The following is a 19,035-nucleotide window of genomic DNA, read 5'->3' as shown; positions in this document are numbered from 1 at the left end:
TTTCTCGCTAGTTTACTTTTTTATTCTATTCTCTCTTTCTTTATCAGTTTCTTGGTCTTCCTTTGCTGAATTCTAAAATGCTCCCAATCCTCAGGCTTACTACTTTTTTGACAACTTTATAAGCCTCTTCCTTTGACCTAATACAATCTTTAACTTCTCTTGTTAGCCATGGTTGGATTACCTTTCCTGTTGGGTTTTTGTGCCTCAAAGGAATGTAAAATTGTTGTGAACCACATATTAATTCTTTAAATGCTAGCCATTGCTTGTCTACAGTCATACCTTTTAATGTAGTTTCCCAATCTACGACAGCCAACTTGCCCCTCATGCCTTCATAGTTTTCTTGGTTTAGATTTAAGACCCTAGTTTCAGATTGAAGTACATCACTTTCAAACTTAATGTAAAATTCTACCATACTATTGTCATTTTCCCCTAGAGGTTCCTTTACAACGAGATTATTAATTAGCCCTTTCTCATTGCGCAATTCCAGATCTAAAATAGCCCATTATCTAGATGGTTCCATACTGTTCTAAAAAAGCATCTTGTATACATTCCAGGAATTCATCCTCCATAGTATTAGTGCTAATTAGGTTTACCCAGTCTATATGTAGATTTAATTCCCCATGATTATTCTATTACCCTTGTTACATGCACCTCAAATTTCCTGGTTTATACCGTGCTCTACATTACCATTACTGTCTGGTGGTCTATAAACAACTCCTACCAATGTTTGCTGCCCCTTGCTGTTTCTTAGCTCTACCCAAACTGATTCTACATCTTGATCTTTCAATCTAAGATGCTCTCTCACTAATGCACTGATCTCATCCTTTACTAACAGTGCTACCCCAACCTCCTTTTCCTTTTTGCCTATCCTTCCTGAATGTCGAATACCTTTGAATATTCAGTTTTCAGCTTTGGTCACCCTGCAGCCATATCGCTGTAATGGCAATTAGATCATGCCCGTTTACTTCTATTTGTGTCGTCAATCATCCACCTTGCTGCAAATGCTGTGTGCATTCAGATAGCGTGCCTTTAATTTAGCCTTTTTCACATTTTTCTATATTTTGACCCTATTTGATGCAGGCTTTTGTTTCCGCTGCCATCTAATTTCACTTACTACTGTTCTTCCTACAATTACCAGCTTTTTTTTTTTTTTTTTTAGAGATACAGCACTGAAACAGGCCCTTCGGCCCACCGAGTCTGTGCCGAACATCAACCACCCATTTATACTAATCCTACACTAATCCCATATTCCTACCAAACAACCCCACCTGTCCCTATATTTCCCTACCACCTACCTATACTAGTGACAATTTATAATGGCCAATTTACCTACCAACCTGCAAGTCTTTTAGCTTGTGGGAGGAAACCGGAGCACCCGGAGAAAACCCACGCAGACACAGGGAGAACTTGCAAACTCCACACAGGCAGTACCCGGAATCGAACCCGGGTCCCTGGAGCTGTGAGGCTGCGGTGCTAACCACTGCGCCACTGTGCCGCCCTTTATCTGGGAGCCTGAGAAGGATTTCAGATAGGAGACAAACAAAGCTGGTAATTGTAGGAAGAACAGTAGTAAGTGAAATTAGATGGCAGCGGAAACAAAAGCCTGCATCAAATAGGGTCAAAATATAGAAAAATGTGAAAAAGGCTAAATTAAAGGCACGCTCCTGCCAAGCTAGTTTAAACACTCCCCAACAGCACTAGCAAATCCTCCTGAGAGGATACTGGTGCCTGTCCTGCTAAGGTGTAATCTCACCTGCCCAAAACCAGTCCCAATGCCTCAGAAATTTAAAGCCCTCCCTCCTGCACCATCTCTCCAGCCACACGTTCATTTGCTCTCTCCTCCTACTTCTGTACTCACAAGCACCTAGCACTGGGAGTAATCCTGAGATTACTGCCTTTGAAGTCCTGTTTTTTAATCTCTTTCCTAGATCTCTAAAATCTGTTTTCAGGACCTTATCTCCCTTTCTACCTATGTTGTTGGTACCGATGGACTACACGACCTCCGGCTGTTCACCCTCTCCCGTAAGAATGTCCTGTAGCTGCACAGTAACATCCTTGACATGGGCACCATACCATCCTGAGTCACGTCTATGGAAGCAGAAACGCCAGTCCGTTCCCCTAACTATTGAATTCCCTACCATTATTACTCTTCCACACTTCTTCCTTCCCTCCTGTGCAGCTGAGCCACCTTCAGTGTCACGGACTTGGCTCGGGCTGCACTCCTCTGAGGAAGCATCACCCTTACCAGTAATCAAAACGGAAAACCGGTTAGTGAGTGAGATGGACTCAGGAGACTCCTGCACTACCTTCCTGGACTGACTGACGGTCACCTATTACCTCTCTGTGTGCACTCTGTTACTTCCCTAAACGTGCTATCCATGTAGTTCTCAGCCTCGCGGATGCGCCACAGTGACTCCAGCGTCACTCGAGTTCCGAAACCTGGAGCTCAAATTTGTGCAGCTAGTGACATTTCCTGCACGTGGTTGTCCAGGCCACAGGAAGTGTGCACGACTTCCCACGTCACAGGTTGTGCATTCCATGCGGCCGAGCTGCCCTGCCATGTCTTAACTTTACTTTACAGACTATTTATTATAAACTGGAGACTAGAAAGCAGAAAGTAGAATTACTCACCAATCAGCTCCTTCCCCTGTGCCATCACTTTTTATTCCTGCCATCATTTTTTATTCCTGACATCACGTTTTGAACTTTGCCTGTGCTCTGCTCTCTCTGCCGCTTTTTATGCCCCGCTCAGCTCTCGCTCCATGAGGCACTGTGGGCCATCAGCAGCAGAATTGTATTCGACCACAATCTGTAACCTCATAGCTCAGCATGTCCTTCAAATTACCATTACCATCAAGTTAGGGGCCCAACTTTGGTTCAATGAGGAGTGGAGGAGAGCATATCAAGGGCAGTAACAGGCGAACCTAAAAGTGAGCTACAACACAGGACTACATGCATGCTAAACACTGGAAGTAGCATGCCACAGACAGATCTAAGCAATCCTCCAACCAACAGATCAGATCAAACCTCTGCAGTTCCACCATATCCAGTTGTGAATGGTGGTGACAATTAAACATTGGAAGAGACAGCTCCACAAACATCACCATCCTCAATGACAGCAGAGCCCAGCATGCCAGTGCAAAAGACAAGGCTGAATAAATTGTTGGCAACCATCTTTAGCCAGAAGTGCCAAGTGAATGATCCATCTCAGCCTCCTCCTAAGGTCTCCATCACAGATGCCAATCTTCAGCCAATTTGGTTTACTCTACATTATATCAAGAAACAGCTGAGCACACTGGATACAGCAAAGGCTATGGGCCCCGACAACATCCCAACAGTAGTGAAGACTTGTGCACCAAAACTAGACGCACCACTAGCCAAGCTGTTCCAGTGGAGCTACAACACTGGCATCTATCCAACAGTGTGGAAGACTGGCCTGGTATGTCCAGTCAAACAAAATGCAGGACAAATCTAATCTGGCCAATCACCGCCTCATCAGTCTACTCTCAGTCAACAGCAAGGTGATGGAAGGTGCCGTCGACAGTGCTATCAGGTGACACTTACTCAGCAACAACCTGCTCACCAATGGTCAGTTTTGATTTCGCCAGGACCACTTGGGTCCAGACCTCATTACAGTCTAGGTTCAAACATGAACAAAAAAAGCTGAATTTCATAAGTATTCAATAGAGTCATAGAATCATTTATGGCAGAGGAGGCGGCCATTTGGCCCATCGAGTCCATGCCAGCTCTCCATGAAGTGAGGTGAGAGTGACTGCCTTTTACATCAATATTTGACGATTGTGGCATCAAGGAGCCCAGTAAAATTGAAGTCAATGGGAATTCAGGGGGAAAACTTTACACTGACTGAAGTCATACTAAGTACAAAGGACGATGATTGTAGTTGTTAGAGGCAAATCATCTCAGCTGCAGTACATTGTGCAGGAGCTCCTCGGGCAAGTGTCCTAGGCCCAACCATCTTCAGCTGCTTCATCAACGACCTTTCCTCCATCATAAGGTCAGAACAGAATACGTTTGCTGATGATTGCACAGCGTTCAGTGCCTTTCATAAATCCTCAGATAATGAAGCAGTCTGTGCCCATATGCTGCAAGACCTGGACAACATTCAGGCTTGGGCTGATAAGTGGTAAGTAACTCTTTTGCCATACAAGTACCAAGCAATGACCATCTCCAACAAGAGAGAATCTAACCATCTACCCTTGATATTCAATACTACCATTGCTGAATCCCCCACTATCAATATCCTAGGGGTTACTATTGACCAGAAACTTAACTCAACAGTCACATAAATATTGTAGCTACAGAGGCTGGGAATTCTACAGCGAGTAACTCACCTCCTGATTCTCCAAAGCCTGTCTACCATCAACAAGGCAGTGTGATGGAATACTCTCCACTTGCCTGGATGAGTGCTGCTCCAACGACACTCCAGAAGTTCAACATCAACCAGGACAAAGCAACAACTTGATTGGCACTTTATCCATAGCCTTAAATTCATTCCTTCCACCACCGATACACAGTGGCAACAGTGTGTACCATCTACAAGATGCACTGCAGCAACTCACCAAGGCTTTTTCATCAGAACCTTCCAAACCTCGATCTCTACCGCCAAGAAGGACGAGCAGCATATGCATGGAATGACCAGCACCTCAAGTTGCCCTCCAAGTCACATGCCATCCTGACTTGGAAATGTGTTGCCATTCCTTCACTGTCACTGGTTCAAAATCCTGGAACTCCCTTTTTAAACAGCACTGTGGGTGGACCTCATTGACTGAAGACAGGTCACCACCACCTTCTCAATTAGGGATGGACAATAAATTCTGGCCTTGCCAGCCATATCCATATGCCATGAATGATTAAAATAAAAATAAACTCACTGGCAGTCTAGGATATAGAATATGGTTGTATGTTTATGAACATACCATGAAATGTTACCAGAAAGTAGATTCAAAACACTACTTCAAAGTAAAATGTGACAGTAGGACAACAGAATATGAGACAAGGACATGCCAATCAGTAAAAGGCAAGTTTTAAAACTGATGTCATGAAGTTCTACACACAAAGGATAAATCAGCACATGGAATGTGGTAGCATAGTGAACGCAAAAACCCTGAAATCATTTAAGAAACTGTTGGGATATTATGATTGAGGAGTGTCTGTAGGTTCCTTTTAGGTGCTGTTATGAGAGGCTTCTATTCTTTTTTAAAAAAATGTTTTTAAGGACTCATATTTAAATTGTGGAAATGGATTCATTTGAAAGCCTGAAGAAATTCTGGACTTTATTTTTTTCACTGGGGTAATTGAAAGGACACTTGACTGAAAACACTTAGTGGAAGAATCAAAGAGTACTAAAACCACCTCTACTGGAGATCACCTGCCTTAAGATAAATAAATAACAGGAACCTTGGACTAAGGGGAGATGTTTACAAATAAGCCACATGTCAAGGTTTATGGAGGTCAAGAAGTTGACTTTATGTTTGGGGTTTGGATTGTTTTCAGTTCAGTTAGGGTGTGAACTGTTTTGAAGACAGTTGATGTTTCACCTGCCAAGGAAAAAGACACCCCCAGCTCATCTTTGCCTGCACCTTTCTAAGAAACTCTGACAAGTCACAGTGGCACAGTGGTTAGCACTGTAGCCTCATAGCTTCAGCAAACCGTGCTGAGTTTGCAAGTTGTCCCTGTGACTGCGTGGGTTTCCTCTGGGTGCTCCAGTTTCCTCCCATATGCCAAAGACTTGCGGATTGATAGGTAAATTGACCCTAGTGTAGGTAGGTGGTAGGAGGATTGAGGGAAGGTGGGGATGTGAGAGGGAAAATGGGATTAATGTAGGATTAGTATAAATGGGTGGTTGATGGTCGGCACGGACTCGGTGGGCCGAAGAGCCTGTTTCGGTGCTGTATCTCTCTATGACTCTAAGTCCAGTGTGTCAGCTCCTCTTTTCTCCTATCTTTGGAAAAACACTGTGATTCGAGTGTGCTGGCTGAAACCCCTGAGGCCACATTTCTCCTGGAAAGCCTCCCACACGATTTTTCGACATCTCCAGAACAAACTACTTCTGAAAAGATCCCAGTGACCTGTCACTGTATATCCAGACGCCAGACCAAAAGGAAAAACGGACATCTTTCCATATCTTTTCTTATTCTTCAATAATTAGCAAGTATTTGACCAAAGTTTTCTTTTTCGTCTTTTTCTTGTAATAGACCTCTGCAGAGAGAATTTCTGTATTTTTTTTCAGTGCGTGCGCGCATTTGTGTGTGTGGGATTTAAAAGGGAACTTTCATATTTAAATCTGTGAGTTAATGCTTTGCTTCGCTACTGGATAAGTCTTGTTTCATAAAAAACTGATAATTTTGTTGTTTATTAAAGAAAGCTGGTTGGTGTAGTTTATTCTGGGATAAAGAGTAGAGCATATGATTGACTGCATCGGTAACTGGGTAAACATTTAAATATATGTTGTGATCTGTGGTGAAGTGGAATTAGAAAAGACAGTGCACTCCTCCCACCTTGGTTGTAACAATGCCAAATTTCCTTTCTCTATACATTAACCTTGCAAAATCAAAAAGAATGGACTTGTATTTACAAAACACCTTTCATGTGCTCAGGACATCGCAAAGTACTTTAGAGCCAATTAATTATTTCTAAAATGTGGTCATCGTTGTTTTGCACAAAGCAAGGTCTCACAAAAAGTAATGAGATGAATGACAAGTTAATCTATTTTAGTGGTATTTGTTGAGGGATATAGATTAGTTCTCTGCCTTTCTGAGTAGTGCCATAGGATTTTTCATCTATCAGAGCAGGCTGATTTAACATTTCATCCCAAAGGTGGAACCTCCAACAATGCAGTGCTGTTTTGTACTATAGAGTGCATAATTTCGGCTGACCCAAGACCTTGAGTGGGACTTGACTGCACAATCTTCCGACTTAGAAATGAGTGCTACCATTGAGCCAAGCTGATGCGACCAAATATTTTCATGTTAGACAATACTGTCACTGATCAACATAACTGACAGTACAGTTTTATATAATTTTGAATATTTGTACTTTGTCAAAAATCTTTTACTAATTTACTTTGTCACATTTTATTTTGCCACAAATTAGCATAACATTTCTCAGAGCAGGGTTCAGCAATGATGCACAAATATATGTAAGACAGCTCTTCAAGTTCACTGTAATATTTAGTCAAAAATGTAGTTTTAATTATATATGTGCTATTATTAGGACTAAACATTACCTCAAACTGAGGCCAGTTCATTGGCATTCCAGGTCCATGTGTACTGTTGAACAATTTTAGGTCCTCCTGTGCATCTGCTATCCGGATTACTTGCTCCAGCTCTCGGTAAATGTTGGTGTAACTACAAGAGGACGGATGGATAAATGGTAAATAATAACACAACACAATCACTACTAAAAGTGGGCTGACCTATTCCCCAGTTGCAGTGTTGCACATTACCCCCACATTCTAAACTGTTGGAGTCACACGGCTTAATAATATTTCCCCTGTCTGATAGATGGTTGATAGTTAACACAATAGAATGTTGTGGGGATGGGGGGAGGGGAGGGGTGGGGGGCAGAAAAGAGAAAAATAGAAAAAATTCTAAGAATTACACTGTTGAAGCATCATCCTCTAGCAGAAATACTAAAAATGGGATTGTATCTGGCTTGCAAGATTTAATAGTCACACAAGAAAATCCTTGCACTTCCCATGGCCTGCAATCCCACAGGGCTACCCCAGTTAACTTACCTTTATTTTTGAAACTTGAGAAATCTGAAGGAACCGGCTTATAGCATAGAACACCAAGAGCAAGAGGGAAGATAGTGTAAATAAACAATGGTTCGGGACTGCCCAACTGTAAATATAAATGCTAGGTTTTTTTTTCAATTCTAGAAGAGGTCAGAGAGATATGTTTTATAGTCGGCCTTTGAAGGTGATGGGGTCGCAAAAAGGACTGGCTCAAGGAGATTGTCAAAGAGTGCAGGGCCAAGATGGTTGAAGTATTGAAGGTCGACTCAAGGAAGAATGATGCAAGGAGACCAGAGTCAGATAACTGGAGGGTACGCACTCAAATTCAGGACTGGAAGAGATTTCAGAAAAGCCAGCAGTTTACATAAAGAAGAAAGATTTAGAGAGATCCTAAGAGAGAACAAGTTAGTTTATGACACTGTAACATAATGCCAATGCAGGATCATTAAAATTCTCTACTAGGCAAAATATTTATTTCCGAACAGCACTAGCTAATATCCCACGAATAATATTGTCATGTGTTTCTGCATTGGTCTTAATGTTAATTGGTTTACCAGGGATTTTCCTGCACAACCTGGCTCATCTATATTCTTCATTTAACTGCGCATGTGCAGACTCCAGAAATTGCTGTCAGTTTCAGAGGAGGAATGAGGGCGAATGCCGACAGTGTCACCCTCATTACTACTACAAAGTTAGGCCATTATTTTTTAAAAGTTATTTTTCTCCCTGTAATACATGATTTATTACCACCCACTTTCAGAAACTGCAACACACGCATGCCCAGGGGTCATTAAATGCCCGAGGCAGCCACTAAGAGGCATACAAGCAACTTGGGATTACGTTAAAGATTTTTCCTTCTGAGAAAAACATCTATCCTGTCCCCAGCAAAACAGCCGTAGTGAAGGACCATGCTAGGGAAACAAAAAGGTACATCCATGCTCCAACAGTTGATAATATGTGACAAAGGCACTTAATTTAATTTTGTTCAGCAATTTCTCTCTGCAAGAATTAAACTCCTTTTAAACCACTGGGGCTAGGTTGATGGAGAAGATTTTAGGGCCATTACACTCAATGTCCTATTTATTGTACATACAAATCCCATACCCTGTCCATTACCAAAACTGCTTACTTCCACCTTTGCAACATTGCCTGCCCACATCCTCACCACAGCTTCTCTTCTGCTGTTAGTCACCTCCGAACTAGACTATGCTAACACTCTCCTTGAATTCCAATCTCCACCCTCTATAAGCTAAAATTTGTCCAAAATGCTATTGCATCTCTCCTGTCTTTGTTCATAGTACTTGGCTGAAAGGTTACTTTCACAGCTTGAGGTTTGTACATCTGATCACCATTTTGGAGCTTTGATCTATCACAGCAGCATGAGTGCCACTTATGCTGTTTTACTTTGGACCTCAGATGACCAGCAGGTGCAGCAACTGCCTGCTCCTCACAGATCTGCAGCTTGCAGGAGGCCATTTCTGTCCCACATAGGGTGTACAGGCAGAGAATAAACTTCCTCGACATGTTGGAACACCAGTATCTCAGGAGGCTCAGGGTCTCTCATCAGGTGATGGTAACATTTGCAATCTCTGGAACAAGACTGTTGAGTGTCTGGTTAGTCTGCCACCATTTGTATATTTGGTTAGTCTAGCTAGCGGAGATTACTTAGTCTTCAGTGATTTTAACTATATGCAGCTTTACATGAGTCTGTGACTTCTCTGAAGGCATGCTGCTTCTCTCTTACATCATCATGGTGGGAGGCATTCCTCAAACATTAACCCTTTCAAACCCTTATACTACATCTCCCCCCTGCTCCCTCCCAAGTCTTTATCCATATATACTTTCATTTGTTTTTATTTTTACATAATACCCCATCTCCCCCCAAGTCTCTGACATCACAGATTCAATCTGTCTGGAGGCTTCACAACTCTCCCTGATAGTGTTGGCAGACTCAGGAGATCAGCAATCTTTCTCTGAACTCTTGTTTCTTTACTTGGATGGCTTTCATTGAGGTTTGTAATATTCGGTGCTTTCTGAATTTCAGGTTGAACATCTGGTTCGTCCAAATGTGTGACTGATTGACATCTTTGATGACTAGAAGAAAGATTTCTCCAGTTTCTTCTCATATAACCTTCTGAAGTACGTACTAAATAAAATCTCTGTTGATTCTCATCTCTCTGGATGATTACTCCTTCTCTATCTTGGTCTCATACCCATACCTTTCCTCCTTCCATCAACTTCGATAGGTTACTGGTACGATATCTCCTGTTATAATTATAAGCTTGTTGCTTTCATTAAGACTTTTCTCGGTTTTGAACTCTGATAATCTAGGATTTTTAGCCCTGAAAGTAACTTTTTAGGTAGGATAGCAAGTTGTGTTTTAAGTTTTCTCCCAACAGTTCAGACGGTGCTAGTCCACATAGCAATGGAGTAGATCTATAGTTTAGGAGTGCTGTTTGAAAATGTTGATTTTTCTTTAACAGTGCTTTGATAGTTCTGACTCCTCTCTCAGCTTCACCATTAGATTGTGGATATCTAGGGGAACCTGCAAGATGTACAAATTCATAGTTTTCTGCAAAGTGCGTAAAGTAATTGTTCGCAAATTGTGATTCATTATTGGAAACTATCTGGTCAGGTATACTATCTGTTGCAAAGATCTCCTGTAACATTCGACTGACTGTCTCAGTTGTCGTTGTGTACAAACGTTTGACCTAAATCCACCTTGAAAAGTAGTCGATGATAATCAGGTAGGATTTTCCATTAAATATAAATAGATCCATCCCCAAATGTTCCTACAGTCAGGTTGGAAATTGGGTCGGTATAAAATGCAGTCTCTTATTAATTCTGCTTTTAGGTCTCCATATTTGCATCCTTCAGCTAGTCTGTAAAGGTCATTAATAACCTTCTGGTCTGGTCTGTGCACTGTTCATACCTGGCAATTTAAAATCATTTCTTCTATATCTTTTGATATTCCTGGCTACCAGATAGACGACTGAGTCCATATTCTGCGAATCACCAGCTCCAGTGTCTAAGTTAAAATTGGTGATATGTCCGTTGATGTATATATCTGCAGTCCAAAATGCATGATTAGGGTTATTCATATCATCAAGGAAGTCTTCTGATTCCTTTTCCAAAGGAGATTGAATTGCTTTGTCTAGGGTGAGGTCTTCCTTAGACTGCAATATACCTGACCATGATTCATCAGCAATACCTATTACAATGCGGTCTCTTAGTAATTCTGCTTTTAGGTCTAAATATTCGCATCCTTCAGCTAGTCTGTAAAGTTAATTAATAAAAGCATCAACTGTTTCGCCTGGTTTCTGGACCCTTCTGTTAAATTTTTCCCTTTTCAGAATCTTATTGCACCTGAGGTTAAAATAGCTATCAAAGGCTTTTAAAAGTCATCAAATTTGTTTGATGTCTCATTCCTGCCTTGTCTTGCAATACCATCTGCTATTGCTCTGATGGAATACAGCAATGTGTTAACTTGCTCTGCTTCAGACTGGCTGTCTAATTTGAAGTAATTTTGAATCTCAAAAATCTTTTTTGCCAGACTGACATGATGCACACATCAGGATGTTGTTGAAAGTACTGTACTCACTGTTCCCATCCCGATTAGGTGATTGAACCGCTTTGATATTGAATCCACGAGCATGGAATCATACTCCTGCCGCTGACCTCATGGGCAACCTCCAGCCGCATTTTCTTTGGTTCACTGGCAGGCTTCTTCCACCCATCAATCGAGAATAGTATGTACCTGCGCGTCTTGTACAGCACCAGCATCACATTTAGAGAGGCGTCATTAAAATGTGGTGTTGCCTTTGAACGTGCACACTCCATTCTGTCAATTTTTTCTGTTCTGTGCCCAATTCCAAAATCCAACAAATTCCTTGTTTGCAACATCCCTTTAAATACCAGAGTTGAAACTGATTCATGTGAGTCGTCATCACAATTGGTCACAAAGCCCAAAAGTATTATGGTAATGCAGTGGCTGGGTTAAAAAGCCACTAACAGATGCATTGCATTTACTTCAGGGTTTCCTGCACACTACTTGACCACTCCCCCACACCCTGCCCAACATATAGCAAAGCTAAAATCCAGCCCATTATCTCTGCACGCAAGTTTTTTCTGAGTCTGAATAAACCATACATCAGAAATAAGTCTGCAAGGTTTAAGAATTGCATCTTATACCCAACACACAGCAACTGTCATGAAGACCCCACCTGCCAAGAATGAGGCATATTAATTTTATATGGAACATTAAATTTAGTCATAGAGTTATACAGCACAGAAACAGGCCCTTCAGCCCATCGTGTCCGTGCCAGCCATCAAGCACCTAGTTTTTTCCTCAAATCCCCTCTAAACCTCCTGATGAATTGTTTAAAGAAATCAGCAGTCGCTGAAAAAGATTTGCATAATAAGAGACAGTTGCCTGGAGAGACAATAGAATGGCTCCCTGATCCAATTAACCCAAATGGATTTTGATCACCAGACACTGAATGTGGAACAACCCCCCCACCGCAGGTGCCTGCTAAGATGAAAGGAATCCACAAAAACACAGTGGAGTTGGTTAAAAAAAAACAACTAGACACATGACTAACTTGCTGGCCCAGGTTTGGTTTTGAACTGCTCACTGAACAGTTTGGGTCAGACTGCAACTGAACTTGAAGAAAGAGCCTATCTCCTGCTTGGCTCTCTCTATCTCTCACATAAATTTCCAGATCCACTGAAGACACTTAAACACCAAGACAGAAGACTCCTACATCGAAACAAGTTTGAAAGCGTCCACTGGGCCCCAACGAAACATCAAGATTTAACTGCAATCAAAGAGTCTACATCAAATTCGAAGGACTGTAAATAAACCCCAGCTATTGCTTCAAACTTTTCCCCTTTATTCTTTCTACTTTTCTGTCTCTATCTGCATGTGTGTTCATCGCGCATGGTCATGTCGCGTATTTGTAGTCTTTTTAACAGAATGAGAGACTTCCACCTTTCTTGTTTAAATCTAAGAAAACCGGTCTGGTTGATTTCTTTGCCTTACAATTGTAGAGCAGTGAATCAGGATTCACTGAGGGAAAGCTAAAAACACGGTGTTTTAAAAATTAAACTCAGCGAAGGCTGAGCCCTTTCTCACTTGGTCGTAACAAACATAAATTATCCTAAGTTAACTTTTACTTAGTTCCGGAATTTAAAATTACCGATGTCATTTTATTGTAAAGACATTGTTTTTAAACATTAGCAGAAATGTTTCTTCAAATTATCTCACAATGTCATGAGCTCCAATCAGCAGACTATTTATGCAGCATTTGTGTTATTGCAGTCTGTTGCTGTCATTCCAGTTATCTATCAGTAGCACTGACCCAATAGCTTTAAGCAGTTGGCCACAGAGTGACAGCACAGGGTACAGGTAAATGAATATGATAACATGGTTCGGAAAGATTCGAGTCTCTACTAGTGTACATTCTGCCATTCAGTACACACTGAAATAGGCAGATACACATGAAAGATGACTAAGACACTGCAGCAAATCTTTGTCAGAGCTCAACTTTCGTCTATTTTGGTGGCTGGGCTGGTCAGTCCCGTCAGGTGGACGCAAAAGATCCCATGACACGATTTCAAGGAATAGTAAAGGGGGTTATCCCCAATGTCCTGGCCACTATTCATCCCTCAATCTAGCCTTGTTTTGTTCCAGTTTCACAGTTGGGAATTTGGCTAAGTGTAGATATTTGGGAGCCTGGTGCTCATGTATCAAGGGATAGGAACTTGTGCAGCTCTGTGGGCCAAAGCAGTGATCTTAAACTTAATGCACTGGTCAGATCAATCAATTTATCTCTTTCTCACATACAGAACAGGTTGGCTGTGTCCAACCATCTATAGGAAGTCTGGATCAGATAGCCTTGAGTAGCTTAGCTAGAAATAAAATAAATTTACATTCATGGAGTAAGTTACATTTGTTATTATTTTTGCCATAACTAAGGAGTGTAGGATGTTGCGTGCTGTCACTGTGAAAACCATTCATGTATTTTATGTAAATAAATCAGTTATTAGTTTAAAGCTGTGCTTGGCTCAACAGACTACTTTTCAGTCTGCCTTTTGTAAACAGAGATGAATGTGGTATCACATAAAATATTTCAGCAGATGTTTACATGGTTCTCTGTTATGATCCCTGGGTCATGTTATCCTCTGGTAATATAAGGTACATATTTGATCACAGGGGATAAGAGGTCCTCTTACATAATGGCCAATGACATTGAACCTTAAAGGACATCTAGCACAAAACCCCCAAAATTATGTCAATGTGATTACAGTGTTAGTGTTCCCAATTCAAATCATCATGCTCCCACCTTATACAGCCACCAGGACTATCCAAAATCTTTACTGTCCTTCTTAATAAGGTTACGGTATTGCTAGCTTTCCTTATATTTTGCAAACTGCACATAATGAAGCATTTTGAAACCATAACTTCAAATTGTGGTTTCATGTCAGGTTCCCAGTGGTCAGTGGGTAAATGAGCTCACCATTGTGAAACTTAGCCACATAGAACTTGAAGGACTCTTGGGTTAAATCTCTTAATTGCATTTAGTTAGCTGATCTCAACTAGAATGATAGGGCTCAAGGCCCTTCACCTACCTGACGTCCTGGGCAGCGGCAGACCTGAAAGGAACAGGGCTGAAAACCTATAAAGAGCGGGGCTCAAGGCCCTTCACCTACCTGACATCCGGAGCAGCGGCAGGCTCTCTGGCTGTTGCTGCGCGCGCTCGGTTTGGATTTAGTAACAAAAAAAGGGAATAGTGACATCACTGAAATTCGGGGCACTGATTGATTGGTGGGCAGCAGCTGTTATTGCCTGGGGATAACTGTGATTGATTGGAATTGGAAAAAAGGTTCCTTTTAAATTAATGCCCTAGGATAGCTACCTGTAAATTTTTTAGTATTTACTGGCTATACTAGTACTGTTTGCATGGAATAAGGCTGTAAGTTAAATGTGGGTATTTTCGTTGGCTGGTGGCGGTGGAAGGTGCTCTTTGGTCTTTTTCTTTCTCAGCCTCAAAGGTACAGGGGATAAAAGTTGATTGTAAATAGCTGGTAAGTTATTACACTAGCAAGTTTTTTTTCCTCATTGTAAAGGTAAGTAATGGCAGGTCAGCTTGGCGAAGCGGAATGTACCTCCTGTGCATTGTGGGAAGTCGTGGAAGTGTCATGTGACCTTGGTGAACATATCTGCAGAAAGTGTCTCTGGTTGCAGAAGCCTGAGCTTCGGGTTTAGGAAGCTTGAGCTTCGGGTTTCGGAGCTCGAGCAGCGGCTGGAGTCACTGTGGCGCATCCGCGAGATGGAGGACTACGTGGATGGCACGTTTCAGGAGGTAGTCAAGCCTAGGCGAGCACAGTCGGTGGGTGACTGGGTGGCTTCCGGACGGACAAAGAAGTCAGGGCAGGTAGTGTAGGAGTCCCCAGAGGACATCCCACTTTCTAACCGGTATTCAGTTCTGAGTATCGATGGGGGGAGAGGGTTACTCTGGAGAATGCACCGAGAGTCATGACTGGCTACAAAGTATTCTGGAGGGTGAGGGCGCAGAGCCGGAGGTCGTGGTCCACACTGGTACCAATGACATAGGTGGAAAGAGGGATGAGGTCCTGCAAAAAGAATTTAGGGAGCTAGGCAGCAGATTATAAAGTAGGACCTCAGAGGTTGTAATCTCTGGGTTTCTTCCAGTGCCACGGGCTAGTGAGTACATGAATAGGAGGTTAGAGCAGATGAATGCATGGTTGGGGAGATGGTGCAGGAGGGAGGGCTTTAGATTCTTGGATCACTGGGCCTGTTTCTGGCAAAGGTGGGATCTGTATAAGATGGACGGGTTGCACCTGAACCAGAACGGGACCAGCATCCTTGCTGGGAGGTTTGCTAGTGCTGTTGGGGGGGGGTCAAACTAATTTGGCAGGGGGATGGGATACAGATTGGAAGCACAGTAGGGGGTGATGTACAATCAAATATAAATGTGAAGCTAAGTCAGTCCGGAGGACAGAGTAAATGTAGACCTTTAAGGCTCATGCAAATAATGCAAGGCTGGATTGTAACTATTTTAATGCAATGAGTCTTACTAGTATGGCAGATGAATTGAGGGCGTTGATTAACACATGAGAATATGATATTATTGCTATTACTGAGACAAGGTTGAGGAAAGGGCAGGACTGGCAGCTTAATTTCCCAGGGTATAGAATCTTCAGACGTGATAAGGGAGGGGATAGAAGAGGAGGTGGCATTGCACTGTTGATTAAAGAGACTATTAGTGCAGTAAGGAGGGATGATATCTTAGAAGGTTCCACTAATGAGGCCATATGAGTAGAACTTAAAAAAATAAACGGGGCTATTACTTGGCTGGGAGTATACTACAGGCCTCCAAACAGTCAGGCAGTAGTAGAGGAGCAGATACGTAGACAAATCTCAGAGAAGTACAATAACAATACGGTAATAATAGTAGGGGATTTCAACTTCCCCTATATTAGAGGGGATAGTATCACTGCAAAAAGCTTAAAGGGGCGGAATTTTTCAAATGCAATCAGGACAACTTTTTGAGCCAGCACGGAGAGAGTCCTACAAGAGGAGGGGCGGTACTGGACTTAATCCTAGGGAACGAAGCCGGACAAGTGGTAGAAAAGGCAGTGGGGGAGCATTTCAGGGATAGTGACCATAACTCTTAAGATTTAAGGTTGTATCGGAAATGAACCGGAAATAAGAGTACTGAATTGGGGGAAGGCAGATTTCAATATGATAAAACAGGATTGGGCCAAAGTGAACTGGGAGCAGCTTCTCATAGGAAAGTCTACATCAGACCAGTGGGAGTCTTTTAGAAGGGAAATTGTGAGGGTTCAGGTGCAGCATGTTCCTGTAAAGGTGAAGAGTAAGACCAACAGGTCAAGGGAACCCTGGATGTCAAGGGATATAGAGGATTGGATAAGGGAAAAAAAGGAGGCTTATGGCAGATTCAGAGTGCTGAAAACAGTGGAGGCCCTAAAGGAGTATAGAAAGTGTAGGAGAGTACTTAAAAAAGTAATTAGGAGAGCAAAGAGGGGGCATGAAAAATCACTGGCAGACAAGATAAAGGAAAATCCCAAGGTGTTTTATATGTTAGGGGCAAGAGGATAACCAGGGAAATAATCGGGCCCATTAGGGATCAAAGAGGCAAATGTGTGTGGAGCAGGAGGACATAGGTGAGGTTTTGAACAATTACTTTTTATCTGTGTTCGCTATGGAGAGGGACGATGTAGGTGTAGCGATCAGGGAAGGGGATTGTGATGTACTTGATCAACTTAGCATTGAAAACGAGGATGTATTAGCTGTATTAGCGGGCTTAAAGGTGGATAAATCCCCAGGCCCAGATGAAATGTATCCCAGGCTGTTATGTGAGGCAAGGGAGGAGATAGCGGGGGCTCTGATACAAATTTTCAGATCCTCTCGGGCCGCAGGAGAGGTACCAGAGGATTGGAGGACAGCAAATGTGATACCATTATTCAAGAAGGGTAGCAGGGATAAACCAAAAATTACAGCCCGTTGAGCTAAACATCAGTGGTAGGGAAATTATTGGAAAAAATTCTGAGGGACAGGATTAATCTCCACTTGGAGAGGCAGGGATTAATCAGGGATAGTCAGCATGGCTTTGTCAGGGGGAGATCGTGTCTAACAAACTTGATTGAATTTTTCAAGGAGGTGACTAGAGGTGTAGATGAGGGTAAAGCAGTTGATGTAGTCTAGAAGGACTTCAGTAAGGCTTTTGATAAGGTCCCGCACGGGAAATTGGTTAAGAAAGTAAAAGCCCATGGGATCCAGGGTAATTTGGCAAATTGGGTTCAAAATTGGCTCAGTGGAAGGAGGCAGAGGGTGATGGTAGAGGGTTGTTTTTGCGATTGGAAGCCTGTGACCAGTGGTGTACCACAGGGATCAGTGCTGGGATCTTTACTGTTTGTAGTGTACATTAATGATTTAGACGTGAATACAGGAGGTATGATTAGTGAGTTCGCAAGTGACACGAAAACTGGTGGTGTCGTAAATAGTGAGGAGGAAAGCCTTAGACTATAGGACGATATAGATGGGCTGGTAAGATGGGCGGAGCAGTGGCAAATGGAGTTTAATCCTGAGAAGTGTGAGGTGATGCACTTTGGGAGGTCTAACAAGGCACGGGAATACACAATGGATAGTAGGACCCTAGGGAGTACAGAGGGTCAGAGGAACCTTGGGGTGCTTGTCCATCGATCACTGAAGGCAGTAGCACAGGTAGATATGGTGGTTAGGAAGGCATACGGGATACTTGCCTTTATTGGCCGAGGCATAGAGTACAAGAGCCGGGAGGTTATGATGTGGCTGTATAAAACGTTAGTTAGGCCGCAGCTGGAGTACTGTGTACAGTTCTGGTCGCAACACTATAGGAAGGATGTGATTGCAGTGGAGAGGGTGCAGAGGAGATTCACCAGGATGTTGCCTGGGCTGGAGCATTTCAGCTATGAAGACAGACTGGATAGGCTGGGGTTGTTTTCCTTGGAGCGGAGAAGGCTGAGGGGGGTCCTGATTGAGGTATACAAAATTATGAGGGGCACTGATAGGATAGATAGGAAGAAACTTTTTCCCTTAGCGGAGAGGTCAATAACTAGGGGGCACAGATTTAAGGAGGTTTAGAGGGGAGTTGAGGAAGAATTTTTTCACCCAGAGGGTGGTTGGAACCTGGAACACACTGCCTGAAGGGGTGGTAGAGGCAGGAATACTCACGACATTCAAGAAGTATTTAAATGAGCACATGAAACGCCATAACATACAAGGCTATGGGCCAAGTGCGGGGAAATGGGTTTAATTAGGACGGGTGCTTGATGGGTCGGCGCAGGTGCATTGGGCCGAAGGGCCTTTTTCTGTGCTGTAAAACTCTATGACTCTATGATAGTAAGAGCATCTCAATTTACCTCAGTGCATGCGAACAGGTTTTTTGCGAGAGGGAAGAATAAAAGAAATGGTATACCAGATGATCATGTGTGTGTCGACATTAAGATGAGAACCGAATCAAACTTGGGACTGTGATGCCTCACATATTCAAACAGTCATTCAGTATCTGTGCGCCCCTTCTGCGTGAGGTATAGGAGGGTACTGACCCTTATGGATTTGTACTCCATCATTAGTCAGCAGCTTCAAAAGAGGAGGGGAAGAAAAACAGGGGGAAAAAAAAAAAGAGTTCATGAAAATGCAAACTGAAATAGTTCCTCTGCCTTTCGCTTCCTTCCCACATTTTTCTTTTTGA

The 19,035-nt window shown here is 42.6% G+C and overlaps 1 protein-coding gene across 7 annotated transcripts in view; it reads right to left on the bottom strand.

The window, feature by feature from the left end:
• Positions 1-19,035, bottom strand: part of pacsin1b (protein kinase C and casein kinase substrate in neurons 1b) — a 447,488-nt gene that overhangs the window by 27,328 nt on the left and 401,125 nt on the right. For all 7 annotated transcript variants that reach the window (XM_068057059.1, XM_068057058.1, XM_068057060.1 and 4 more), the window contains one exon: positions 7,247-7,367. In XM_068057059.1, the coding sequence (XP_067913160.1) occupies positions 7,247-7,367 (121 nt within the window). The remainder of the gene's footprint in view (positions 1-7,246; positions 7,368-19,035) is intronic.

Source organism: Heterodontus francisci, chromosome 25 (genome assembly GCF_036365525.1).
Source record: "Heterodontus francisci isolate sHetFra1 chromosome 25, sHetFra1.hap1, whole genome shotgun sequence".
NCBI lineage: Eukaryota > Metazoa > Chordata > Chondrichthyes > Heterodontiformes > Heterodontidae > Heterodontus > Heterodontus francisci.
Note: the sequence above shows the minus strand (reverse complement) of the source record. Positions and strands in the feature narration are given on the sequence as shown.